This window comes from Halichoerus grypus, chromosome 7 (genome assembly GCF_964656455.1).
Source record: "Halichoerus grypus chromosome 7, mHalGry1.hap1.1, whole genome shotgun sequence".
Lineage (NCBI taxonomy): Eukaryota > Metazoa > Chordata > Mammalia > Carnivora > Phocidae > Halichoerus > Halichoerus grypus.
Genome location: NC_135718.1, coordinates 131,360,472 through 131,386,816, shown reverse-complemented (window position 1 = coordinate 131,386,816; position 26,345 = coordinate 131,360,472). Strand labels below are relative to the sequence as shown.

Below are 26,345 nucleotides of genomic sequence, written 5' to 3'. Positions count from 1 at the left end.
CAACTTTCCCAAGTCTGTGCATGAGAGGGAGAGGAAGGAAACAGAAGTCGCTTGGCCTCAACAAGCTGTTCTGATCCAAAGCCTTTTTCCTCTGAACCGGCTGAGAACTTTGCTCTACGAGGAGACCCCCGGGCTCAGAGAGAACGCCGCCTGCCCTCGGAGGCCGGATGCTAAGCAGCCACAGCTGTAAGTGCCCTGGAAGTTTTTTTCGGTTCTTCTGTCTGCCCAGCAATCCCCAGAGGTACTGGGGTTTGGGGGTGGTGGGGGGGGAGTAGAGGCAAGCCATGTAAGGATGAGGCTTAGAATCTGGCAGCTGCAGGGCTTAGATCCAACCCCAAGACCCCCCACGCCAGAGAAACATCTAGGGCATGGCAGCGAGCCAGGCAGAAAGGACTTCCCCGCCCAGCCCAGGGAGCTGGGGCCCGGCTCAGGGCTCTGCATCAGTCTCAGCAGGAGGACACAGCTGCTGGCTCAGCTGAGGAGGGCAGCTAACGCCCTGGGTAGGCTTGCCACATGAACAGGGCACCTTCTTGGGTGGAACCTTCTGGCCAAAGGGTCTCATCGGGGAAGGAGGATCTCCTAGAGTAGGAAAGTGTCCCTCTTGTTCTAAATCATAAATATCTCCTGGCACGGCTCTGCAATGCTCAGCAAGCAATGAACAGAGTTGGACAGATCTGGGTTCTAGTCTCAGCTTGCCACTAATTAGTTGTTCTTGGCTCAGGAACCCACTGGACTATGCTGGCATTTTGTAAACTGCCAAGTGCCCTGTAATTGCTAGGCATTATGCATTAATAAAAATAATTTCTTTGAGCTTGTCAATCGATGCCCCAACACACAAGATAGAGATAATAAGTAGTCTGTAGCCTCAGACCTACATAGTGCTGATGAGTAGGCACATAGTACATGTGCTGGATGGATGGACACATGGACGGACCGATGGCTGGATAGATGGGGATGAATGAATGACTGCTGGAGATTCAATATTCCCAGCATGGGTCAGGCTCTATGGAGGGATAGAGAAGTGGGAGGCAGTGTCCTGTTCTCTGGGCACTGCCATTCTACTTAGGGAGACAGGACTAATACTTCCAAAGAACTTAAAGAACACGAGCAAGCGCTGAACCTCCTGAAACCAGGGCTGTGGGTGCACTTCCTCCAGGGAGCAGGTCTAGACCTGCTGGGATTTAGGAGGGTAAGGCAGACTCGTGAGCCTTCGCTCAAGGCAATAAAGCTTTCACTCCATAGATAGCTTCTTTTCAAAGACAAACTTTATTCCCATGATTGTAAATCCCATTATTTTTAGGGTGGATATATTTACCATTTTCCAAGATGTGGGAGCAGGGAGGGGAGGCACTGAAAGTGGGGTAAGGTAGTAGGAGCAAGGTGGGGAGACCGCCTGCTTCAGAATTCCCATCTGCCCCTGCTCACTGGCCTCCTAGTCGGCAGAAATGACACCTCACCCAACACCAGCAAGGCAGAAAATTGTACCTGGGTCCTGGTTGGGGCCAGTGGGGTAGGGAGAGAAGGGAAGTGAGAAGGTAAGAGCAGAGCAGATCCAAGAGTCCTTGTAAGACTGGCCCCGAGCCCTAGGGCTGTCGTTGCGGCGGGGGGGGGGGGGGGGGGGGCATCAACCCAGTCTTTCTTGCTCCCCAGGGACTGAGCTACACCGTAGCTTTGGCGGGTGGGCAGGACCAGGGCTCCAGGCTTAGAAGGACTGCCAGGCAAGAAGGGGAGACGAGTTAGTCACATGCAGTGGACAGTGAGTCGCCTGCACATTTTGCTCTGGGTGGACCGGGGCTGGCTGAAGGCAGGGCCCTGCCTTCCAAGCCTGCTTTTCCCTGTTATTTAACAGTGGAAGGTGATGACTCAGCCTGGCCTCTAGGAGGATGCCCAGGTTTGAAGCATCTGAGGCAGCTGAGTGAGTGGGAGGAGGCTCAAAAGGGCAGCTGTTGCCAAAGTCCGGCCAAGAGCAGAGCCCAGAGGACATGGGAAGGGACTCAGCTACGTCTGAAATCTGCACATGCCTCCTTGGTGAGCCCAACCAGTGTCTTCTTCCAAGATGCCTTCCCTCACCAATGACATGGTCCTGGTCACCCTCCTGTTGCTGCTAGTTATCCTGGGTGCAAGGACCAGGCTATTTTAAATAGCAAGCTCAGCAAATATCTGCAGTGGCAGAATACTTTAAGGGCACATCCAGGGAAGGGGCCTGGGGGCAGGAGGCGGTGGGGATGGGGAAAGGGAGCTCAGAGTCAAAGCCAAGGTGAGTCACAAGGGTCTGAAGAAGAAAAGACTCAAGAAAAACTCAAGGAGAAGCCTTGAAACCTCAGAAGGCCTGGCATGTGGCAGAGGGATTGAGCATGCTTTATGTGGCCCCAGGAGAAATCCACAGCTAGTGGAAGGAAGGAGCTCTATGGGGGCAGGTCTAGCTCTGCCTTCCATGATATGGTCAAGATGGCTCAAGCATTGGGTGGGGGTTAGACTAGATCATCTTTGAGGTCCCTCTACAGTGCGCTGGAGCTGGCTCCACACTGCTAGCTTGAAACCAGCCGTGGTGGGAGTATCTACACCGCAGAAGGGTCTATGGCCATACCACCCTGAACGCGCCCGATCTCGTCTACACCGCAGAAGGTGGCAGGTGCTACAGACCCGGTCTCTGCCACCACCCCCATCCCATGCAATTGTTAACCATTTAGCTGGGTCTTCCCCAGTTGGGGGAGCCTGTGCTCTAAAAAATGACGCATGCCACCCTGCAGAATAAGCTACAGCCATGAGCCATGTCTGTTTCACCCACATGGGAACACACTCACCAAGGTCAAGCAATTCACCCAAGATCACGAATGTATGGAGAATTCTGACTCCAAAACTCGTGATCAATCCCTGCTACTAGAGGACCTCCCTCTTCTGCCCCAGACACAAAAGTAATTTGTCTTGTCAAGAAGTCACACTCAGGGGCGCCTGGGGGGCTCAGACGGTTAAGCGTCTGCCTTCGGCTCAGGTCATGATCCCGGGGTCCTGGGATGGAGCCCCACATCGGGCTCCTGGCTCAGCGGGGAGCCTGCTTCTCCCTCTCCCTCTGCCTGCTGCTCCCCCTGCTTGTGCTCTCTCTCTCTCGGTCAAATAAAAAATTTTTTTAAAATCTTTAAAAATAAATAAATAAATAAAGAAGTCACACTCAGATGACTTTGGGCTGCCATCCACCCATGTGCTCTTTTTAAAGAAATTTTAAGGTTTTATATTTGATAATGTTTAATTACAGTAACACTGAGCCTTGTGTAACAAATTTTAAAACAAGACATATATAAAATAAAACAATAGCTCCTAGCTTCTCATCTACCTTCCCCCAGCTCCTATTATTCATTTAGTGTGTCTCTCTCCATAGCTTTCTGTACATACAGGACAAGCACAGATATAATACTAAATATATGGTCAACACATGTGAGGTTGTTGTTTTTATACAATTGAAATCACACTATACAAAATGTTCAGGGATGTTCTTTTTTACTTAAATTGTTATCATATTTTTCTACTTCATTACTTCACTCTTCTTAAAACCGCCTACTATTCCAAAGTCTGAATGGATCATAATTTATGTAGAGACTCTCTTATCAATGGGCACTGGGTCACAACAATGTTCTCCAGCAATCATCTTTGTATAAAGGTATGTTTGAGCATAGGTACGTTTCTGCAGGATAGATTTCTAAAATTAGAATCTGGGGTATTACATTTTGATATTGTCAATTTCCCTCCAAAAAAGGCCATGCTTTTCGTAGTCTATCAACCATATACAATAGCCCTTCCCCTGTACATTGGCTGACACTAAATGTTACCATCAGTCTTCTTAATTTTTGCCACTCTCTGGCAGGTAAAAAAAAATGGTATTTTTAAATTTTGTACGTCTGTAAAAATGAGTAAGGTTGAGTATCCTTTCAGAGCTTACTACTTATCATTCATAAGACTTCTGTTGGTTGCTTATTCATATTCCTTGCCCACTTTTATGTTGTATGTTATCTTTGATTACATGTTGGGAGCTTCCCAGGTAGTGCATATTGATCCTCTGTTACACACACACACTGTCTACCTCCCCCGCCCTCACCCCCAACTTCCCCTTCGTAAGCACACCAGCTTCGCTGCCCCACGTCAAGCCCACACCACCCAGCCCTGCGCCTCTCTGACAGGGGCACCGAGTGGCAGGGGTGTGATCCTTGTTCTAGTCTCATGGAAGACAATAGAATGAGCAGGTAGGCCTGGATTCCCAGTCCAGGCCCTACCATTTATAGGCTGTGTTTTTAGAGAGAAACTACCTCCCGTCTCTAAACACCTGTATTCTCAGCGGTAAAATAGAGACCAACAGTGTCGGTCCCGCAAGCTCCTTTTGTGTGTTAATAATAGTCATAAAAGGGACGCCTGGGTGGCTCAGTCGTTAGGCGTCTGCCTTCGGCTCAGGTCATGATCCCAGGGTCCTGGGATCGAGCCCCACATCGGCCTCCCTGCCCAACAGGGAGTCGGCTTCTCACTCTGCCTGCCACTCCCCCGCTTGTGCTCTCTCTTGCTCTCCCTCTCTCTCTGGCAACTAAATAAATAAAATCTTTAAAAAAAAAAAAAAGAAGAACAAGGAAATTTTAAAATTTAAAAAAAATAAAAAAGTCAGAAAAGAGCTAACATTTCTTGAACCTTTAATGTGGGCCAGTAAATGTATTACAATAATGTAGCATATGTATTCTAATAATGTATTCACTCATTTAACCTCACAATGAGATGCATATTTGAATTTGCATATTCACAAAATCCTCAACACAGTGCCAGGCTAACAGCGTAGAGTGGGAGCACAGACGTGTCCAGCATGGAGGCATGGCCCTATCACAGCGCGTGAACACACTGCCCTCCAAGTAAGCACGCCGAGTCTTGACCCTGGTGGTCAGGGCTCACACAACAGCTCTTGTTCGGCAGACCTGTTCCCTCTGCTCCCATTTGTACCTCTTGTCCCTTTGGCTGCTTTTCTCTCCATCTCCTCCAGCTCTGCTAGGGTTTTGTTGGGGCGCAACACACCCAAGCCCAGGGCCCCAGATCCTATGCATGCAGATTCTATGGGTCCAAACTCAGGAGGGCAGGAGGCAACGTGGCAGAGGAGCTTCTCTGGCCTTCAGTTCAAACCCTGGCTCGTCCACGTACTACCTGGATGACCTTGGATGAGTTATGAGTGATGCGGCTTCTCGGAGTCTCAAGGACTCACCTCACAGGACTCTTGGGAGGATTCCCTGGGCTCTACGAGAACGCAGAGCAGCCCCTGCGGGTGTTCGGCCGGTGCTACTTCCTTTCCCTCTGTCCCCACCTCCCTGTAGTTCTGACTCCCTTTTTAAGGCACTGTATTAGCTTTTGAAGCTAAGTTAGCATCTTGTACCAAAGCCTTTAGGAAAGAGCGCGGCATGGCTCCCACTCCCTTTCTGGGGTCCTAACTGGTACTTGGAGACATGCTGCGTTTTTGAGGCTTCTGAGACGTTTCTCCCTTCGGTGGCTTCCCTCTGGGCGGTGACACCCATTACAAAATGCCACCCTAACTAACACTTGGAATTACCTTCGTCTGTCTGTCTGGAGCATAGGGAATGTTTGCTGCAAGAATGAAGGAATGAATGGATGGACAGAATCCTCGGTCTGATCCCCACGACCCATCTTAAAACTTGCTTCTTCTCCCTGCTTTCCTATCTCCATAGCCTTCCCCTCACCCTTCCCCGAAGCAAATCATCCACCTTCTCCATTCACCTGTTCCCAGAGTTTTGATTACTTCATCCCTTCCCTCTGAAATATCACCCCCTAACCACAAGTCTTGTTTCTTCAGGGCCCAGTTGGATTGCTGGCTTCTCTCCCCACCTGCAAATTCCCACAGCACTTTCTCTGTGCTCCTGTTGGGATGCTTTACACCTTCTCTCTGGTGTCATCACTCAGCCCTGTGCTTTCTCCCAAGTTCTTATTGGTTCCATCTTTGTGCTCCTCCCTGTGTCTAGTGCAAAAGCAGGGCTTTGCAATGCAGTAGACATGTAGGTCTTTTTGGAATGACTGTCATGGATCACCAAGACCTGTTGCCCACCATGCCAACCCAGCCCTCCTAGGTATGGCAGAAGGTCCAGTGACACCAACTCTGGCTTTTGGGACAAGCTGCTCTGAGCAGAACCTCAAGTCACCGTTGGGCCATTGCATGGCTCATGGAGAGTCACGAACAGCCCTCAGCCTCTGGGGGCTTTTGTTTGAGCTTTGCACTAACTAGGCACCCCCAGGCAAGGCTCTTGTGGCCAGTGAGTTACAGCTCCAGTAGATAAAGCATGTTTCAACCAGAAGGGACCTTGAGTCTTTGGGGCCCAACTTGTTCATTCTCTAGTTGGAGAGCCAAGACTCAGAAAGGGGAAGTAACTGGCCCAATGCCCCACAGTGGCAAAGTGAAAGAATGAGAACCAAAGCCTCAGGACATCCAGTGTAGAGCTTTTTCCAAGTACCAGGGGAATCTCAAGCTGGCTCTTTTAACACCTCAGCCAGGCAGAGTCAGATCAAGGTTTGCTCAGTATGCCTACCAAGTACATCCAAGGATAGGAGACTCAGGAGTTGGGAATTGTGTATACCTAAGTGTGCATGTAAAGGTAGAACCCAAAGAGCCAGTTAAGCAAACCCCCTGCAACAGTTTTGCTTTAGCTTGTTAAAAAATAATAATAACTATCAATATGTGCATGTCTATAGAAAATGCACACACGCACGTATGTGTATTTCTCTTATAGGAACAATACCTGTTTGCCATGTTTGTTATTTAAAAAAAGGAACATACTAAAAATCACAGAGGACACATGTTAAATTGTGTAATTTCCTACCACCCAGAATTAACCACTTAAATTTGTTGTATATTTCTTTCTAACCCTTTTTCTATGTAAGTGGGAACTCATGTCCATATTTGGGGTGGTATTGTATATACAGTTTAGTGTCTTCTGTCTTTCATTTAGACCCCAGGAGGGCGCCTAGGTGGCTCCGTCAGTTAAGCGTCTGCCTTCGGCTCAGGTCATGATCCCAGGGTCCTGGGATCGAGCCCCGGGTCGGTCTCCCTGCTCAGTGGGGAGTCTGCTTCTCCCTCCCCCTTTGCCCCTCTCCACTGCTCATGCTCTCTCTCTCTCAAATAATAATTTTTTTTATTTTTTTAAATAATTTTTAAAATTTTAAATAATTTAAAAATAATTGTTAAAAGCCTTTAGACCGTATGCATAAGCATTTCCCCACATTAATATAATATTCTCAAAAACTCAACATTAATAGTTCATTGTGTGCCATGATTTATTTACCCACTTCCTTGTTGTTGGATGTTTATAAATAATACTGTGCAGAACATTCTTGAACAAGAATCTTTGCCCGCATTTCAGATTATTTCCTTAGGACCAATTCCTAGAAATGGAGGGCAGGAACATTTTTAAGGCTGTCAATACTCGCTGCCAAGTAGCTTTCCAGAAACACATACCAGTTATACCCCCACCAGCTGCATTGGAGAAGAGCCTTTTGATTCTGTGATTGCAGCAACACCTCGGGCTGGGGGAGGGGCACTCTCCCATCCAAAGCCTCTCAGGCAGTCCTGACAATGGACCCTTGTCCTGCCCCCATCTCCTCTTCCCACACTGCCCTCCATCCCTGGCTCCAGGCTTGACTGTCCTCAAGGCCTCTGTTCAGTCCCGTCCATTCTTCTTGGCGCTCCAGGCTGCCTCCAAGAGCAGGGTTGGTAAAGCTAAAGGGTGAGCGATGTGCCTGTCCTGTGGGGCCACCACACTTCCAGCCTTGGGGAGGCCCCAAGAGGAAGTTGGAGGGGAGGTGGTGTAAAGGTTGCTGATCATCCATCTCTTTTGGAAAACAACCCCACCTGAGTCTGGGCCCAGAGCAGTGATCTGCACATCAAGGGAGGGAAAGCAGAGGCCAGCCTGCAGAGGACTCTGGCTGCAGGGGACTCTGACCAGCATGCAGCTGACTTCTGTTTCCCTACAGGCTCTGAAGCCCCTCCATGAATCCCCGGAAGAAGGTGGACCTGAAGCTCATCATCATCGGAGCCCTGGGGTAAGCCAAGATCAGCTCGGGGTGTGGGGGTTGGGAAGCAGCCCCTACCCAAGAGTGGTGAGACCTCCTGAATATTTCCTACCTACCATGGGTCCCTTTCTGATTCAGAGTGGCACCAGGGAGGACATCCCACCCCCAGGAAGAGAGCTCAGATGGCAAAAGAGCCTGGGAGCCGGGCTGCCTGGTTTCTGCTTTATTTGGATGGGTCCCGGCTTCTAGAGTCCATTCCCTAATCCCTTGCTGCTCACTGTCGTCCTTGGACTGCAAGTGTTAGAAATTCAGAATCTTGGAGAGATGGCAGCAAGAGGGGCATGGCAAGATCTGAGAATGGGGTGTGTGTGCGTGTGTGTGTGTGTGTACGTTGTTCACATGTGTCTGGGGATTTGTGCTCAGTGTAGGAAAGACTTCCCTCCTCCACCAATATGTGCACAAGACATTTTACGAGGACTACCAGACCACACTGGGGGCCAGCATCCTCTCCAAGATCATCATCCTGGACGACACAACTTTGAAGCTACAGGTAAGCAGCTCTGCCTTCCCCTCTTCCGCATGCATCCCTGAAAATCATCCCACATTCCCTAGCTAGCCATGCACACAGCAGTGTGCACCGGGAGCTACAAAGCTCTAGAGCAGAGATCAACAAACTTCAACTCATGGGCCGAATGTGGGCCACCACCTGTTTTTGTAAATAAAGTTTTATTGGAACACAGCCATGTCCACTGTTTACTTACGGTGACGGCTGCTTTCACACTACAATGGCAGAATTGAGTAGTTGCAACAGATGGTGTGGTCTGCAAAGCCTAAAATATTTACAATGTTGCCCTTTAAGAAAAAATTGCTGATCCCTGATCTGGGAAAAAAAAAAAAAAAAAGGACAAATCCAAGGGTTGGGAGACCCCACTCCTAGTCTCAGGTTCACTGGAAATCTTGGTAAGTGGCCTTGAGCAAGTCACTCCCAAGGTCCAAATCTACACAATGAGAATAACTGTGCCTGTCTTGATGACCCAGGGGAAAAATGAGAGTTCAGATGATAGTGCAAAGATGCTGTAGTGTACGTGGGCCACAGGGTTAAGATGCCCGTGGGTGAATGGACCACAAGCGCCTGTGCTGGGGCTGTCTGTTTCCTACCTGGGAAAGGAAACTTTGCCATCACATGACCCAGTTGGGCCCACCTCCAGGCACTCATCGCAGCCCGATGGGGTGGCTCTTCTTCCCCTCCAGATCTGGGACACGGGCGGACAGGAGCGGTTTCGCTCCATGGTGTCCACATTCTACAAAGGCTCCGATGGCTGCATCCTGGCTTTCGATGTCACCGACCTAGAGTCCTTTGAAGCGCTGGATACCTGGCGGGGTGATGTTCTGGCCAAAACTATTCCAATGGAGCCATCCTACCCCATGGTGGTGCTGGGAAACAAGATCGATCTCGCAGACCGGCAGGTACCGTCCATACTTTTATTCAGTCCCCAAACGTTGTGTGAACACCTACTACACGCCAGGGCCTGTGGTAAAGCCCACACACAGAGAGCTGAATCAGACACAGTCCTTGCCTTAAGAATCTTGCAGTCTAGTAGTGGATACAGACACTCTAAAAGATGATTATGATAAATGCAATGATAGAGATAGACCTTGGATATTTGGGGACTACAGTGAAAGGGCATCTACTCAAGCCCAGAATATAGAAAGGGCTTCCTAGGGGAGGTGGATTCAGCATGAGCAAAGGCAAGAAATAGCATGATGTGAGTGAAAGCAATTTTGTCTAGAGACAGGGAATGGAAGAATTAAGGCATCAGAGGAAGGCAGGTGGAATTTGAATTAACTTATAGAACAGTATTTCTACCCAGGGCCAGGCGGGGGATTGCAGTTATAAATTCTTGACTCTATTAATTTTCTGGGAATATATTTTATCAGCATGAGTGTATTCCAGATTATCCGGCTAACCACATGACAGCCGGTCTGCCCCGTAGCCATAGTGACCCCGCTCGTATAGGTGTTTACTGCTATAGTGGAATTGATTAGAGCTCTTTCCTTATTGCGTACTAATGAAAAAACAATAGAGGTAGTCTTAATTTGTAAAAGATGCTCTTGTGCCAAATGAAGCTTAAATGACACCAAAAAGAGCCGTTTGAACAAGGTTGTCTTAGTGTTTCAAATAGAGAAAAGAAATGAGGAACTGAGCCATCATATTTGAGCTACATTTTCACAATGGTTCAAATAGAGAAAAGGATAGAACTGAGGCATCATTTGGAATGATGGATGGATGAATGGACAGACAGACAGATGGACAGGTTGGATGGATGGATGGATGGATGGATGGATGGATGGATGGATGGGTGGATAGATGGGTGGATGATGGTGCTTCCAATGAAGCTACCACCATCATTAAGAAGAGCCTCCTGTTCAGAAAGAGATGAGTTTAGATGTGCTGAGTTTAAGGAACTTGTAGAACAACTAATTGGAGATGACAGTAGAATATACAAGAATAGAATATACAAGAATAAAACTCCAAAGGAGATGTCTGTGCTGGAAATAGAAATCTAGGCATCATCAATTCTATGGTCACTTCAGGTTTCAAATTCAGTGTCAACTCTCTAATTGCAAACATCCAGTCTCAGATAATAATCAAAGTCCTAAGTTCATTAAAAGGCAAGGTGTCTCCCTTTCTTTTTTCCACTTGGGGCAGTTACAGGTGAGAAACTATGGTCTAGGTGGAGGGAATGGTCCTTTGCATATCATTGCCAACTTTATGTGTCCACACTTCCTCCCCTTCTCTGGATAATTCTGGTTTCAGACCCTGTCAGAAATGAAGCAAGAGGGAGAAGTCAGGAGAGCAGGAAAATCCTTATTTGATGGGTACTGTCACAAGATAGTTTGTACTCTCTGGCCCCGGCAGGTATTTCAAGTTGTCTCTTCCATGGGTTACCTTTGGGTCCTTAAGAAGCCTCTACTGGAAGGATTTACTGTCCCTCCTATGACAAGCGTCTTGCATTTTCCTCCTCTCTCTCCTCGTCTCCTGATTTTTCCTCCTCCACCCAACTGAGGGCACCACTTCCTGCAGGCAGCCCTCCTGATGAGATTTACAACAGCCGCAGGCTGGCTAGCTCTCTGGGGAGCCCCCATCTCCTTCACAAGGCTTGCCCTCGAATTCTGGCTCCCTTGTAGGGGCAAGGGTGATTGGTTCTCACTTTCTCTCTGTTCTCTCTCTGCCCTGTTGCCTTTTGCCTTAGATCCCTCGAAGGCATGTCAGGCACCTGTCCGTTGTATCCACCAAACTACAGGGGTCGTATGTTTAGCTTTTCAAGTGGCCTCCTTGAAGCCTTCTTTTTTTTTTTTTTTTTGGCTAGAGGTGAGGCTTTACCTATTCTCCCTCTTGCAGGAGGGGAAGGCATATACCCACAACACAGCTATTTCCAAAGAAATCCTTTCTAATCCTCCTTTCAATCCTTTTATATCCATGCTGTGGGTTTTAGAGCCATCTAACAATTTCTTGGTCATGAATCTTTGGAAATGGGCAAGGTCTTGGGGCGGTCTGTCTCCCAACCCACTTTATATCTGACATCCATCAAATTGTAGCGCCTCTGCTGAAACTTCCATTTTAACATCCTGCTTCATGAACCTGTAGGTCATAGGGTAGGAAGCTGAAGGATTCCAAGCCTGAGAGTCTGATTTTTTCTCAGTGAAATCAGAGGCACCAGCTTCTACTGAGCAGGAGGAGGAAGGGAACCAAGTAGAAGTCTCAGGAATCATGGTGAAGCTTTGCCAGTTACTCTGGAGAGAAGTCAAGGACAAAGATAAGAACTGGTGGGTGACACTAGAGGCTCAGCTGAAGAAGGAGACCAGGAATTAAAGCTGGCGTCTGCAGGTTGCCTGTTTCTCCAGCAGCCACATGTGGGTGGAGAGCCAGGAACGAGGGACCTGGGACTAAGGTGTTTGCAGACAAGAGTAGCTGAAGAGTAGAGGTGTGGCGGCATGGACAAGCCACCAAAGAAAGAGAGCCAAAGGGAGGTTTGAAGGAGCAGGCAGCTGCAGTGTCCAAGGCGGAAGGGCAGAGCAGAAGGAAGGAGGGTGGAAAGAGGTCGAAGGGAAGGAGACTGTGTCACAGAATGGGAGGCCAGATTCAATATTTGACGGAGGTCCTGAGTCAAGACCTGGGAAGAAGAGGCTGAAGTGGAGAGAAGATGCATTCTGTTGGAGGGGCAGGAGTTGTGAGGTTACCCTGAGAGGTGGGGGCCACGGGATGAGGATGACAACAAGCAGGATGGAAAGAGCAGGTGATGACTCCGAGGGGTGGAGGGGGGTCCATCCAAGCCTCAGGGGAGGGGCTTGGCTCTGCAGAGAGAGGAAGGAGAGAGACTTGAAAGAAGCCCAGTGAGGCCCCAGGCAAGCCCATCCCCATCTCTGGGGTCTGTGGTGAGTGACATACGGAGATAGCCCCCACTGGTGAGGGTGACAGGGGGAACAGAGACTCCAGGAAAAGCCAGGGCTCAGCCAAGCCGGGGAAGTGAGAGAGGACCCTGGAGGAGGGAGAGTGAGGGGAGTTTGTCTTTCTGCAGCAAGCCCCCCCACCCAAGGGCATGGCAGGGTGGGGGTGGGGGTGGGGGAGGTAGAGTAAGGACCAGAGGTGGGGAAGTGCTCAGCAATAATGAAATGAGGGCAGGGAAGTGGAGAGGAGGAACCATGAGTGAGGAGGCGTGAGGCTGGAAAGCCGCTGCCCTCCAGGGTCCCTTGTTTTGTCCCAGCTTAGCAGGGGGTTTGGGGAACAGAGAAGGCCAGCTGAGAGACGTGCTCTGGGCTCTCACTGGCACAGGGGTGAGTGGGTAAGAGCCGAGGGCCACCTGAAGGAGCGCCTTCTCGGGACTCAAAGCCATGCCCGCTGTGTGCCCCTGGTCAGCTCCAGTGTCCTCACGGGCGACCTGAGCCCGGACTCGGATTTCATGAGCCGGCCTGGGGGCGGGTGGCAGTACTGCCAGAAAGCAGCACGTGACGAGCCCAATACACCGAGGGGGTTGCTAGCCTCGCTCTCATTTCCCCCACGGGATGGGCTGAGAAAGCACGCAAGTTTTTCCCACTTCGTAAAAAGGAAATAAATATTTAAAACTATATTGCCAGATTTAGGATGAGGGGAAAGTTCTGGAAATGCGTGGGGGTGATACCCATCCATCCATACCCAACAGCGGGAATGTGCTTAATGCTACTGAACTGTGCGCTTAAATATAGTTAAAATGGTAAATCTTATGTTTATGTATATGTTGTATACGTTACCACAATAAAATACATATATATGTGTGTATTATATATGTATGTATCATATATATGTATGTATTGTACATACATATATTTATCACCAGAATGATTTTAAAGAAATTATTGACTTTTTTAAAAAAAATACCTATTCCTTCTATAGAAGGTCATAGTGGAAAAATATCAGTTTGATAGAACAGCTCTGCTAGCACCCATCCTACAAGGAATTTATTCACTGGAATGTGAATTCTTTGCTCTATGCTCAGGTAGGCAATTTCTAACTCATCACTGATCCATAACATGGGAATTGTATTTTCCGAAAATATTCTGTTATTTTTGGAGTGGTTTAAGATGTACGTGACTCACTGTTAACATTTATACAATTGATCATTTAAAATGCATAGGAGATGGAAAGGCATCATACATAAAATTATGCAAACTGAGCTAGATTTGTCAAACTTTTGGCCTCTGATGAACAAGCAAAATTGTAACAGAAGGAAAGCGTTAATAGTATATATTATCAGCCAAAAGCAAAATTAACCCAGGTAACGCTTTTAAAAATTTCTTATTTCCCAAGTCCCCAAGTAGCACACCCTGAATTTATTCCCACAGTCAGAGCCTAAAGTATAAAGAACTGTCATTTTATAAATAAAGAAAAGACAAGATGATTTAAACAATCATGAAACCGCAACAAGAACTGGAAGTGAATAGTGAAAGGGGCTGTCTGGGTGGCTTTCTTCCCAGGCCGGCTTATGGAGGTTGAGTGGGGAAGGAGAAGGGGTGAATGAAAAGAAGGTTAATTTTTTTTTAAGGTTTTTTTTTGTTTTTTTTTTTGAGAAAGAGAAAGAGCACGAGTGAGTTAGAGGCAGGGGGAGAAGCGGACTCCCCTCTGAGCAGGGAGCCCGATGCAGGACTCAATCCCAGGACCCTGGGATCATGACCTGAGCCGAAGGCAGAAGCTTAACCGACTGAGCCACCCAGGAGCCCCAAGAAGGTTAATTTACAGCATAATCTCAACGGACATTTTGGAGCATGTATTTAACCATTCCATATAAACCCAGCAGAGAAAGATCAGGGGCAAGTGAGAGAAAACGCCTGTCACAAGCGGGCACCAGACAGACCCCCGTCACTGTCCAGTGGGAGGGAACAGAGCTGAGCTGTGCTGAGTGGGTCGCTGCTGCAGCCTTGTCCTCCCAACTCTGTTGCTGGGTTCCGCGGGCACTGATTCTGCTTCTCACGCCACGAAATATAAAAGATCTCCCTACATCCTGGAGAAGGGGAGGCCTTGACGTCTTTTCACTTGACCTCAGTTTTTACTGCAACTCCTGTGCATGCTCATCACCTGGTGGGGGCGGGGGTTGGGCTGGGGGTGGATAGACAGAAGGAAGGCAGGAAGGCACTGTAAGAGGTAAGTCCCGTCCTCCCACTGGAGGATTTTAAAAGGTAGGAAGCCCTTTCCATTCCTAAGGTGCCATCCAGGTACAACAGTGAGTTCCTAATGCTTATTTATTTGTGGTTACTGGTGAGGACAGTACGAAGCACCAGCCGCCCTTGCTTGACCCTTCCTCCAAAGAGTTCAGAATGTTCCTGAACTGTGAGCCTTCTTGGTTGCTCACCAGGCCTTGGGCATCCCTGCTCCACGGAAGGAAGCAGTCCTGGCCAATTCTGGGGCCCTCCCCGTAAAGACAGGAGGGTCTTAGAGATCAGAGGCCAAGACCAAGGCCTAGGGTTTCCCCCCAGGACCTGGCCATGGGGTGTGGATGTGTCAGCTAGCCCCCCAAAAGACAGGCTGCTTAGCTGAACTCAGGCTGCACCTTCCAGTCTCAGGTGGCGAGCTTCCCAATGCCGGGCCAATGCTGGTGTCACTGGGAGAGACAGCTGTGAGCCCCTGGTGCTGCCGCCACGCCTGAGACCAGGGAAGCAAGGACCAAAGAGACAGGGGACAGGGATGCTTCCTTTAATCCCAAAGAGACAGTCATTCCTAGAACCTGCAAGAGTGAGGGAGGCAATCTGATTTCCCCCTGGCTGCGCTGTCCTCTGGGAGAGAGGCAGAATGTCCTTTGTCCATGATAAAAACCCTGGCTCCCTTAAGTAAAATGAAATCATGGTTACAAAGGATCAAGCACAGCAATGTTCGATATATGGCCATTTCCTCCTCCCGGAAATAATTAATTAGTCATTAAACTGAATGGCTCCAATTGTCTTTGGAAGTAACTCGCGGGACTGCCAGGTGCTTTCCAAACCAACACGCTCAAACTCTGATCGGCCGTTTGCAGTCGGGTGGAGATGTACTCATTCTCCCCGCACTGAGTGGCCCATGGTGCCAGGTCAAGAGCTGAAAAGACCCTGAGCCTGAGCTCAAGGAGCCAGTGGTCTAGTGGGGGAGGCAGCTGGGCGGAGTCCTCATGCGGTGCCCTGCAGAGGGCAGCCCCGATGCCACCGGCACACTGAGCTGGGCTGCATTGCCGCTCTGCCTTCTCAGCTGTGTGGCCTGAGGCAAGTTGCTAGACCCCTCTGAGCCTCAATGTTCTTACCTATAAAGTGGAGCTATTAAGACCCATCTCAGGGGCCACCTGAGTGGCTCAGTTGGTTAAACGACTGCCTTCGGCTCAGGTCATGATCCCGGAGTCCCGGGATCGAGTCCCGCATCGGGCTCCTTGCTCGGCAGGGAGTCTGCTTCTTCCTCTGACCCTACCCCCTCTTGTGCTCTCTCTCTCTCTCAAATTAAAAAAAAAAAAATCTTAAAAAAGAAAAAGACCCATCTCACAGGGTCACTGGGGGGATTGAATGGATTAATATGACAAGATCTCTAACTCAGTATCTGGCCCATAGAAGCAGCTTACCAACTGTTCCTAGGACTCTACCCTGGGGAAGAAGGGTTAGCAAGGGCCTGAGTCTCTGCTCAGCAACAGACCTCCTGGGCACAGGCCCTAGTCAACCTGCTCAGGGGATGGAAGTCCTCCACCCTGACTAGCGTGTGTCACGTTCATCTCCTTTTGAAGGGACTGAAGAAGGAGCCAATGGCAGGAAGAAGTGCCTGCTTGTGCACTCACTCTCTCTCTCTCTCCCTGTCAAATAAATAAATAAAATCTTTAAAAAAAAAAAAAAAAAAAAGAGTGCAGGTAAAATTTCGGAAACATGGAAGATTCTCGATAAATGGGAGTGGGGGGGAGATGGTGGGGATGTGACGGTGGGCAATACGATGATGGTGGGGATGGCGGCGGTGATGATACAGGGACAGTGATCATGTCTTCCCCTCATTCAGGTGCCCCCGGAGGTAGCCCAAGGCTGGTGTAAAGAGAAGGATATTCCCTACTTTGAAGTCAGTGCCAAGAATGACATCAATGTGGTACAAGCCTTCGAGATGCTGGCCAGTCGGGCTCTGTCCAGGGTGAGTGGCTATGGTGGCAAAACGGCCAGGGCTGCCCCCAAGGATGGGGAGCTCAGGAGCTTCCAGAGAACACACCGGGCGCAGGCAGGGCTGCGGGCAGGACAGGATTGCTCATCGTCTTCATTAGCTCCGGAATGGGCTCAGCAGTACTCTGATCCTGAGCCCCAGAAGGCCAGAAGTATAAAGCTCCCTTAGAGGGAAGAGTCGGTGGCCCCTCAGTCTGGCTGATCATCATCTACGGAGTTTCTAAAACATACGGTGCTGCACCTCACCCCTGGACGTTCTAATGCAGTAAGGGTTTGAGAAATGGTGATCTAGTTCAATCCTGGCTGGTGGGAGAGAAGCCCCACGGGGCCACGCATCTGTCCAAGTGCAAGATCAAGCCTGCAGGAGTTGCTGACATCCTCCAATCAGACAGCCGGGTAGCTGCGGGCCCTGTGTTGAGTATATCATCTGCGCGGGGCAGAGTGCAAGGCTCGGGGCCCCTTGCTCTCTGGAGGCAGTCTGACAGGCCCACGTGTGGTCACAGTACAGGTGTACGCTGGGGAAGCGTTTGGTGGGGGACCTCAGAGGAGGGGCACGCAGCCCAACTGTGTGAGAGGAGGGGGGAGGACAGGAAGATCAGGGAAGGCTGCCTGGAAGCGGTAGCAGGGTTTTCATCCCCTTCCAATATGGAGTCTGGAAACTCAGAAGAGGGTTCATGAGTGATCAGCACAGGGAAGGGATCAGCTTGTCTCATCATTCTGCCACATTTAATCAGGGTGGGCTTCTCAGAAGAGGGGAGAAGCTCATGGCAGCAATGATTTTGAATTGAGGAAAGGAGCACGGGAGATTGGGGGTTTCCCCTCTGTGGAGGTGCCTGCCGTCATTGTGGGGGACCGGCTGCCTGGCCCCGTGCTGCCCATGGCCCTGGAGAGAATGTTCCTTGGCCCTGCCTGTGGGCGTCCACCAGGGAGAGAGCCGGCAACCACCTCCAAGGGGCCGCCCGCCCGGGGAGAGGCCCCAAGCGTGCCATGCAGACCTCTCAGCATCTTCATTTCAGGGTTTGCCCCCGCCAGGCCGTTTTTATGCTTCCCCCCCAGCCCCCAGCCCTCGCTGCCTCAGGTTAAAGGGAAGCTGGGGGTGCCTGTCTCTAGCGCATGATCAAGAGGTGTGGTTTTATGACACCGTCTGCGATGTTGGCTCTGAAGCCCCAGAGAGCCTGCTCATGCCATTCCCCTGGAAAGCGGAGGAATGTTGTTTGACCTTGTATGGTGATCTGTGATAAATGGCCCTCCACAGACACGAGACAGTGATTTGCCAGACGATGAGTCACAGGGAAGCAACCTCAGCCCACAGCCCGTTTGTGTGTGGTCAGCATCTGCCCTTTCTGAAGAGGGAGTGCCCTTTATTCTTAAAGTTACATCTTTCCTGCTGTGTTAACTTTCTGGAGCTTTTCTACTGGTTCTGTTTTGGTGGTGGTTGTGGTCGTAGTTGTTGTTTTAATATCCCACTCGGTAAAAGAATGGCTTAGCAAGCCCAGGTCAGTCCCTCATATCGACGGTGGAAATTTACTGATGAGAAGTCTGGAAGTCACAAGTATGGTGTCCACAGTCCGGCTGACCTACATTCGAATCCTGCCCTGGGGCTTTCAAGTAGACCCCCGGGCAAGTCGTTATGACTTCTCTGAGCCTCCGTTTCCTCATCTGTAAAATGGAAATAATGCAATCCCAGAAACATTTATTGAGTTCTCAGGCTAGGGCTGGAGCTCCGGAGGTCAGGTAGAGGAGTAAGACATTCACAAACAGGCTGTCGTAGACGTAAGTGCCCCAGAGGGAGCAAAGTCAAGGCACGAAGATGACTCAGTGGCGGCTGGTGGAGAGGGTGGGTGAGGATGCTACCCAGAGAAGTGGTATGTGACTTGGGTGTTGAAAGACGATACGCAGTTTGCAACTGGACACGGGATGGGGGAAGGGGAGGCAGGAGAAGGACAGAGAGAAGGGCATGGCCAGAGGCCCAGGCACCAATCTGCAGGGCCCACGTGAGGAACCAACTGTGTGTCCGTCTGTAGAAGGAAACGTGGCATGAAGGGAAGCGGGGTATGGGGCAAGCGAGGAAGCCCACGAGGTCAGCAGCACAGATCAGGAAGGCCTGGAGAGCCCCAACCAGGACTCGGATTTCACGCCGCAGGGGCATACTGTCCAGACATCGCTGCTGCCCCCGAGGCATACGGGGGCTCACCCGGCACCTTGAAACCCCACCGGGCGTGTCCTTTACTCAGAAACTTGAAGGAGAAATATTTTCGCATTAAAACAAAGCAAACAAACTAGCAGAGCATAGAATGTAAAATTCACGTGGATGTTTAAGGCGAAACTGGATGTTGCCCATCTCTAGTTTAAGGTCAAACATGTTTTCAAAGACATTTTCTACAAAAGCTTTCCCCCTCCTTCCCGGGGAGGTAGTCGGAGTGTTTGAGAGGCAGATGTGGGGGGGGGGGCAGGGGAGGGAAGCCCCAGGCTGGGGCTCCAAAGCCCGGGACATCTGACGTTAAGTCATGGCTCTTCCTCTTACTGTATGTCCTACAGGAAGTCATGCAGCCTCCCTCAGCCACCACTTGCCTCTCTTTAAGTACAAATAAGAATAATGGGGCTGTTGCAAGGGCCAAATAAAGCAATTCATTGTACAAGAAGGCATTAAACAAAAGGTAGCTGCTTTAGAACAGGAGCTCTGTATAAGGGCTTCTGGCAGGGGTGTTTCCTGCTTCATGGAGGATGGGCCCCAGGGGTGGATGAGAAGGCGCTGCAGCAGTCCAGGCATGAGAGAATGGAGATGGCAGGACAGGGTGGACTCAACAGACTTTGGAGGGGAGCCTCAGGGGTTGATGATGGTCGAATATAGGAGAGAAGGAACCAGGAGCTATTTAGGTCGATGACCAGGTTCCCAGCTTGGCTATCGGAGGCATGACTGAATAGAATGCTAGGGACCAAGCTAGGAGAGCAGGAACATCACAAGAGGAGAGGGTGATGCGGTCCATTGGGGCGCATGACACTCGTAGTCCCTCAAAACATCTGAGTTCTGCAGTGAACTCTGGTTGGAAAGAGTGATTTGTGAGTCCAGCACCAGAATAGGTCCTCAGCTAACATGCTGAAAGAAAAGATAGTAGGTAGTTACTTTAGTATCCCAATCCGGCCACTTTCAAGGAGGAGGGTACTTAGTTATTCCAAAATATGATTAAGAATGCCCTCATGATCCAAGAAGGGACACCACCTGCTTCAGGGGATCTGGGATGATGAGATTTTGCTCATCAAAATCCAGTTGGCACTCCATCCCTGCTGGGACCGGTCAGACCTGGTCCCTGTGGAGTGATCGGCAGCTTGGAAGCCCAGTTCCTTCGAAGCTAGCGAGACAAAGACGTTGCCACATCCAGGAGGGAAGCAGGCTGGCTGGCTAGCAGGTAAGCATGTTGAAATGATAGGACCTTTTTGAGGTCCTCCAGCTGCAGGATCGAAAGGCACCACAGAGGTGACCAGGCTTGAAAGGACAGACTGCAACAGTCAGTCACATCCCTTAGGCACATCAGGTGCGTGCGTGAGGACACTACTATGCGAATTTTTTTTTTTTTTAAAGATTTTATTTATTTATTTGACAGAGAAAGACACAGCGAGAGAGGGAACACAAGCAGGGGGAGTGGGGGAGGGAGAAGCAGGCTTCCCGCGGAGCAGGGAGCCCGATGCGGGGCTTGATCCCAGGACCCTGGGATCATGACCTGAGCCGAAGGCAGACGCTTAACGACTGAGCCACCCAGGCGCCCCTACTATGCGAATTTATAGCTAGATGCACACATCACCTAGAGGACCGGGGCCTGGAGGAAAGAATTACACAGGAGACCTAACTGTGGCCTGCCGGTTACTCGAAAGTTTTGTGGGAAATCTGAGGAGCCAGATGATGCCATGACGGGCCGAAATGGTGTCACAAATGGGAAGCACTCTGGTAACACGGACCCGTGGAGGCGTGACTATTATTGGGTGTAAGAAAGCTGGTGTGAAGACCTCAGGCTTTGCCAGTGTAATGAATGAGGAAGTTTCTCACACCTTCCAGAGGCAGCGTTCCATTTGAATCTAGAATAAAATGCAAAGGAGCTCAGAAAGCCCCGCTGCTCCTCGGGGCACTCCCAATCTCCTTCCCCGGGGGCTGGCGTTGTGGACGATGGCAGGGGTTTCTGGTCATGAGGGGCTCTGGGGTCCCAGCGGGGCCTTGGGTGGACGGGAGGGTGGGGCACACTCGCAGGTGTTGAACCAACAGGCCCTGCCTCCTGGGTCCAAAGACCCAATTAGGAAAGTTCCGGATCCCAGTCAAGGTCTCTGGCTTTCATGATGAGGGAGGGACCCGGAAAATACCAGACAATAAGAGAATCCTTCCAAAACCTCCCCCTCAGGCAGAGATGGCTCACTAAGTGTAGAGGGGGGCTTAGCCGGGGACGCTCTGCTCTTCCTCGGCCCTCGCTGGGAGGTTCAGAAATGTCAGGATTGTAACTACGTTCGTTCCGCGGTGTGAGGGCGCCCCGCACCCAGCAGGAGGGGCCAGCAGGAGGACTGGACACGCCCGGGCTGCAGAGCCTGGGGCCCGCACGCCAGGCTGGACGGTGCTGGCGAGAAGGAGCCGCTCGGCCCCATTTTCTCTTCTCAGACACGTCGGGTGGGACTCTGCTCTCTCAGGGTGAGAGCTAGGGAAGCCCTGGGGTGTCCTGGGTCAAGTGTGTAAGCAGTGGGGTTCCTCCCCAGCAGAGGGGGAGATCAATCTGGGGTGTGGGGACATCTCCAGAGAGACAGACCTTTTGCAGAGCCTACACTGCCCTCACCCCCCAGCACTAAGCCTTCCTGTAAAATTACTATTATATAAATTCTAATAACGCTAAATAATCTGTCTAGGGATCCTCAAGGCCCATCACGCAGGCCGACTAAGGCCCGCGAGACCCTACGTGGGAGGGCTGAGAAACAAGGGCTCTCAAGAAACAAACTATTTGGAAAAGGGCTGGATCCTGGCCCAGCACCATGAGCTCTGCACGTGAGCCGAAATGACCACTCAGTCTGGGGGTGACAGTGAGTCATGGGTCTCAGGAGCCAACATCATCAAGGTGCACCTCTTGGGAGCCAGGGCCATGGCATTAGAGCCGTGACATTCACCAGTGGGGACGGGTGCTGCTTGGGGCCACACCAAGGGGGTGAGAGGTACTCACCCGCCGAGTGAGTGCACACCCACCGGCTCGCACACTCACACACGCAATGCCAGCTGTGGGGGGCATGGACGCCTGAGCCCGGTGACCGGTGAGAGCCTGGCAGAGTAGAGAGACCTTTAAGAAGAGACCCTTTCACCCGCGAATCCATCTCCTGGAGGAAGGGCCCCCTTGCCCCATCCCACCCTCGCCTCTGAGCCAAGCGGGGTGGGTCCTGGGAGAGAAGTGGCCAGCTGGGTGGGGAGAGGCTTTCTCTGGACATCGCTGGGACCCAAGGGTTTGGGGAGGTGGGCAGAGAAGCAAATAGGGCCCGGCGGAAACGCTGAGTCTATTTTAGGGAGAACAGAGGCCATGAGAAGGGCAGAGGGTTGACGGGGCTTCTCCAGGTGCCCGGGCAGTGGTGGGGGGAGGCTGGGAGGTGGACGTGGTGAGAGAAGGTTGGGGTGTGGGGGTGTTTGTGGGGAGAGGTCTCCAGCAGAAAGGAGGAGTGGGCTGTCATCATCTCTGCCTGAGGTCAGATGTCACCTCAGTTGCTCCCTCTGGAGAACGGAGAGTTGTGGGGCCTCGTTGGAGGTCAGGAGACTCATGCCGTCCACCTGCTCTGGGCTCCTGGGAAGAACCTGAGGAGGAGTTGAGGAAAGAAGAGGGTGGGGAAGACCAGTGCTCACCCCCCGGGGGCCTCAGCTTCCTAACAACACAATAGGGAGGGAACAAAAAGCCCAACCACCACCAGCCAGTAAGAGACAGAAGGCAGGTGAGGCTCTTTGCCCCTCAGGATGTGAACTCTGGCTTCTCTTTTCCTTCCCCAGTATCGAAGCATCTTAGAGAATTACCTCACAGACTCCATCAAGCTCTCATCAGAAGACCAGTCCAGGAGTAGATGTTGCTGATCATCCAGACTCCCGCCCTGGTGCTCAGCGAAGCCTGCCTGGGGCCTGGGCATCCCGGCCCCCACCAGCCCCCCACCTGCCCAAGCCCAGCCCCAGCAGCCTGGGCTCTGCGGCCAGAGCCCTCCAGCCCCTCGAGTCTGTACTGGGTCCAGATCAGAGTGCAGCCCCTGCCTCGGGCTGAGTGTAGTGAGGACATGGCTGGGCCCTCAGGGGCCCCAGTGGAACCCAGAATGTCACAGCCAAATCTTGGTCCCGGAGGAGGCACAGTTCCCTCACTGGCTCCAGCCTTCCTGCCTCCCGCCCTCCCCGAACTACACCCCTGCTCCAGAACGCACATCTCTGCAGACGGCCAGGCCACTGTCTCCGGAGTCCTGTTCTACTCTCCTGTGAACGGGCCTTCCTTGCCCCCACCACCACACACCCGCAAACCACAGCACAGCTTTGCAACAGGGCCCAGCTCAGGCTCCCTTGGTCACCAGGGCCAGAAGGTGAGGGCCTGGACCTCACGTGGGGGCCTGCCTCAACCCTTGGCGGCCACGGTTCAGGCCTGGAACGTCGCTCAGTCCCCTCCAAGGTACGGGACTGAGAGAGCCCAGGAAAAGCCACCAAGGACTGGCTCATTCCTCTCTGCTGAATGCTCAGACGACTCCTATAAATCTCTCTGAGCCTTGGCTTGCTCGTCGGTCAAATGAGGGTGGTATGTGCCCACCTCAGAATACATGATTTTGAGGACCAGAAGCTCTGCTTAAATCTCAGTGGCTGTCTTTGATACGCATTTATTTATTCCTTCAACAAGTGTTGTTGAGTGTCTACTATGTACAATGCACGGAGGTCTAGTGACAAATGAAATCAACAAGGACCCTGCTCTCCAGGACCCCACATTCTGATAAGGGAGAGAAGCCGTAGACACAGAATTGAAACAGATATTCTCAAATAGTAGATAAGCGTTTGAACAAAGCAAACAAGGAAATGGGATAGAAAGGGACAGGAACTGGGGTTGGTGCTGTTTCAGACAAAATGGTCCAGGAGGGCTTCCCTGAGGAGGTGTCAGTTGGCCCAAGGACTAGAGAATGAACAGACTACACTAGAGATCTAGACAAAGAGCATTCCAAGGAGAGGAGGCAGCAAGAGCCAAGGCCCTGAGGTGAGGACAAGCTTGCTGTGTTCCAGGAACAGTGAAAGGACATTTACACGAATACTCAAAGCTGCTGTCCCGTGACAAGCAAAGGGGACCCCGCCCCCCAGCTGCTCCCTGAGCCTCTGCTGACTGGCCACCAGAGGGCAGCAGTGCTCCTTCCCTTGCAGGCTGAGTGCCCAGCCGCGGAGGCGTCACACTTGAAGGGGGGTGCTTTTCTCTCTGTTCTGATCCTCAAAACTGGTCCTCAGGCTGTGGGCATGTTTAACCCTGTGAGATCTGTGGGGTAGGAGAATCCCAATTCCTTACGCCTAGCAAGAAATGGGCAAAAACTGAAACATGAATGATTCAGGCAAGAAATCCACATCAGTGACAAATACTAGAATGAGGGGCCAGGAAAACTCATAGACTCCCTGTCCCTGCAGACTCTTTGGGCAACGGACAGCATAGACAGGGCCCAGCCTGAAGGGGGCGGACAAGATGACCGCTCAGAGGTTCCCAGGCCACATCAATGCCCGCCATGGAAGTCTCCTGTCTCCACAGAAGTATTCTGCCCTGAGTTCCCAGCAGAGCTGGGATGTTAGCATAGGACTTCTGATGTCATCTGACTCTGAAGATACCCCCAGAGGTGGGGAATCCTGGGGGGGAGGGGTCAGCAGGAGAGTTTGGGGAGCCTCGTCTCCCCACCCAGCTGTGGAGTAAGGACTGGCTCATCCTGGGCAGTGGCATGGGTCTGGGAGCAAAGCACCATCTGTGTGTCCTTCACGGGGGTGGCATTCTGCATGCCACACAGGCTCTGCTGGGAGCCCGTCCGACTGCGGACTGCAGGTATGGTGTGCAGGGGTGCATACACAACAGCTCGTGGCCCGCAGTGGACACATGACCTGTTTCTAAATGTGCACCACAAACAATAAAGGTGTCCTTCTTTACTGTTCTCCTTTTTGGTGTTTTGTTATTAAGTTTAAAAAACAAACAAGGGGCGCCTGGGTGGCTCAGTCGGTTAAGCGTCTGCCTTCGGCTCAGGTCATGATCCCAGGGTCCTGGGATCGAGCCCCGCATCGGGCTCCCTGCTCCGCGGGGAGTCTGCCTCTCCCTCTCCCTCCGTCTGCCACTCCCCCTGCTTGTGCTCTTTCTCTCTCTCAAATAAAGTTTTAAAAAAATAAAATAAAAGTGAAATAAAATAAAAAGCAAACAAACATGTTTCCATAGTTCAAAATTCAAAAGATACTAAAGAGAAGACAACAAAATTTCGGACTGGCTTACATAACAGGCAGGGCTCAGTGTGAAATGAAAATGCCCCGCCCCTTGTTCAAAAATGATTAACAATTTCAAGACGGTGACAGCGGATCTTTAAACCAAGCACACCGTCCTCGGACAGCACTCGGAGCTGTCCCTGAGGAAGCAGCTCTGTTTTCAGTGCTCTCCGGAGGGATAGAGCCCCTGGCCAGGCCCACCCGGCCTGCAGACACATTACAGCTTGAGGATGAGGGCTCTGTCTTTGCCAGAGCCACGTGGAGAGTCGACCCCAGGCCTAAATACTGGGCATTTTGAGTTTTCTCCAGAGTCAGGAGCAGGACAGAACTTTCCATGTGACTCGGTACAGACCCACTAGGGGCAGGTGCCGGCAGAGGGAGGCAGCACGTGGGGGGCTGCCCCTCTGGGCTAATTGAAACCACTGGAGCCCAGAGTGGGGGGTGGGCAGCACTTCCGAGGGGCCCATCCATCACCATCCCTTCAGAGAAGAAGACCCCAGTTAATAAGACGGCTCCGACCCAGGCCTCCCCTGTCCCACCACAGCCCTGCTCCAAGGGCAGCTCCAGGCTGCTAATGACTAACAGGGAGGATCCAGGCCAGAGCTCTGGGCGGCACACACCACTGGGGCCGGGGGGGGACAAATCTTATCACCAAATAAACTGAGCTGGGCCTGGCTGGGTGCCACGCTGCCCCAGGGGATTTGGTGGAATGCTGACTTTTTCTGCTGTTTGCTCCCACTCGACAGAGGCTCCCTCGCAGCCCTGTCACCAGCCACAGGCCACTCCCAGCAGAGTCAGATGTGTGGCCAGCACCCACCCGGCGGTCTTGTCCCCAGGAACACACAGGCCGGTGGCAGCCACGGAACAGCCATGCCGGCGGCGACACCCAAACCTCGTAGCCGCGCGTGGCTGGCCCCGCTGTGACGGTGGGCTGAGGATCCGAGGACCTGCCTGCTGGGTGCACACCTGGAGGCTCCCTCTAGGACGTGTGCTGGTGGGGGGACATGTGCGCCTATGGATCTGCATGGGGTGTGTGTGTGTGTGTGTGTGTGTGTGTGTGTGTGTAGGGGGGGCTGTGGGGGGGGGTAGGGACTGAGAGGGCCATACAGTGGGTTTCCCTCATTGAAGTACAGAAAAATTCTAAAGAAGCTCCTAAGAT

General features: G+C 51.4%; 1 protein-coding gene and 1 long non-coding RNA gene across 4 annotated transcripts in view; one reads left to right on the top strand and one right to left on the bottom strand.

Moving 5' to 3' along the window:
• On the top strand, window positions 1-24,867 carry RAB7B (RAB7B, member RAS oncogene family). Of its 3 annotated transcripts, none has more exons than XM_036077227.2 (6): window positions 1-186; window positions 7,999-8,067; window positions 8,461-8,587; window positions 9,289-9,504; window positions 16,571-16,696; window positions 22,718-24,867. In XM_036077227.2, the coding sequence occupies exons 2-6, from the start codon at window positions 8,015-8,017 to the stop codon at window positions 22,796-22,798; spliced, it is 603 nt and encodes a 200-aa protein (XP_035933120.1). In that variant the 5' UTR covers window positions 1-186; window positions 7,999-8,014; the 3' UTR covers window positions 22,799-24,867. The 3 variants fall into 3 exon arrangements, with proteins under 3 accessions (XP_035933120.1, XP_035933122.1, XP_035933121.1); XM_036077229.2 differs by having other exon boundaries at window positions 1-241; XM_036077228.2 differs by lacking the exon at window positions 1-186 and adding an exon at window positions 7,692-7,751.
• LOC144382621 (uncharacterized) overlaps window positions 20,082-26,345 on the bottom strand; it is a 44,802-nt gene continuing 38,538 nt past the window's right edge. Inside the window, exons 2-4 of the long non-coding RNA XR_013449940.1 lie at window positions 22,434-22,528; window positions 21,912-22,007; window positions 20,082-20,793 (exon numbers count right to left, since the gene is read on the bottom strand). This is a non-coding gene — a long non-coding RNA (uncharacterized LOC144382621). The remainder of the gene's footprint in view (window positions 20,794-21,911; window positions 22,008-22,433; window positions 22,529-26,345) is intronic.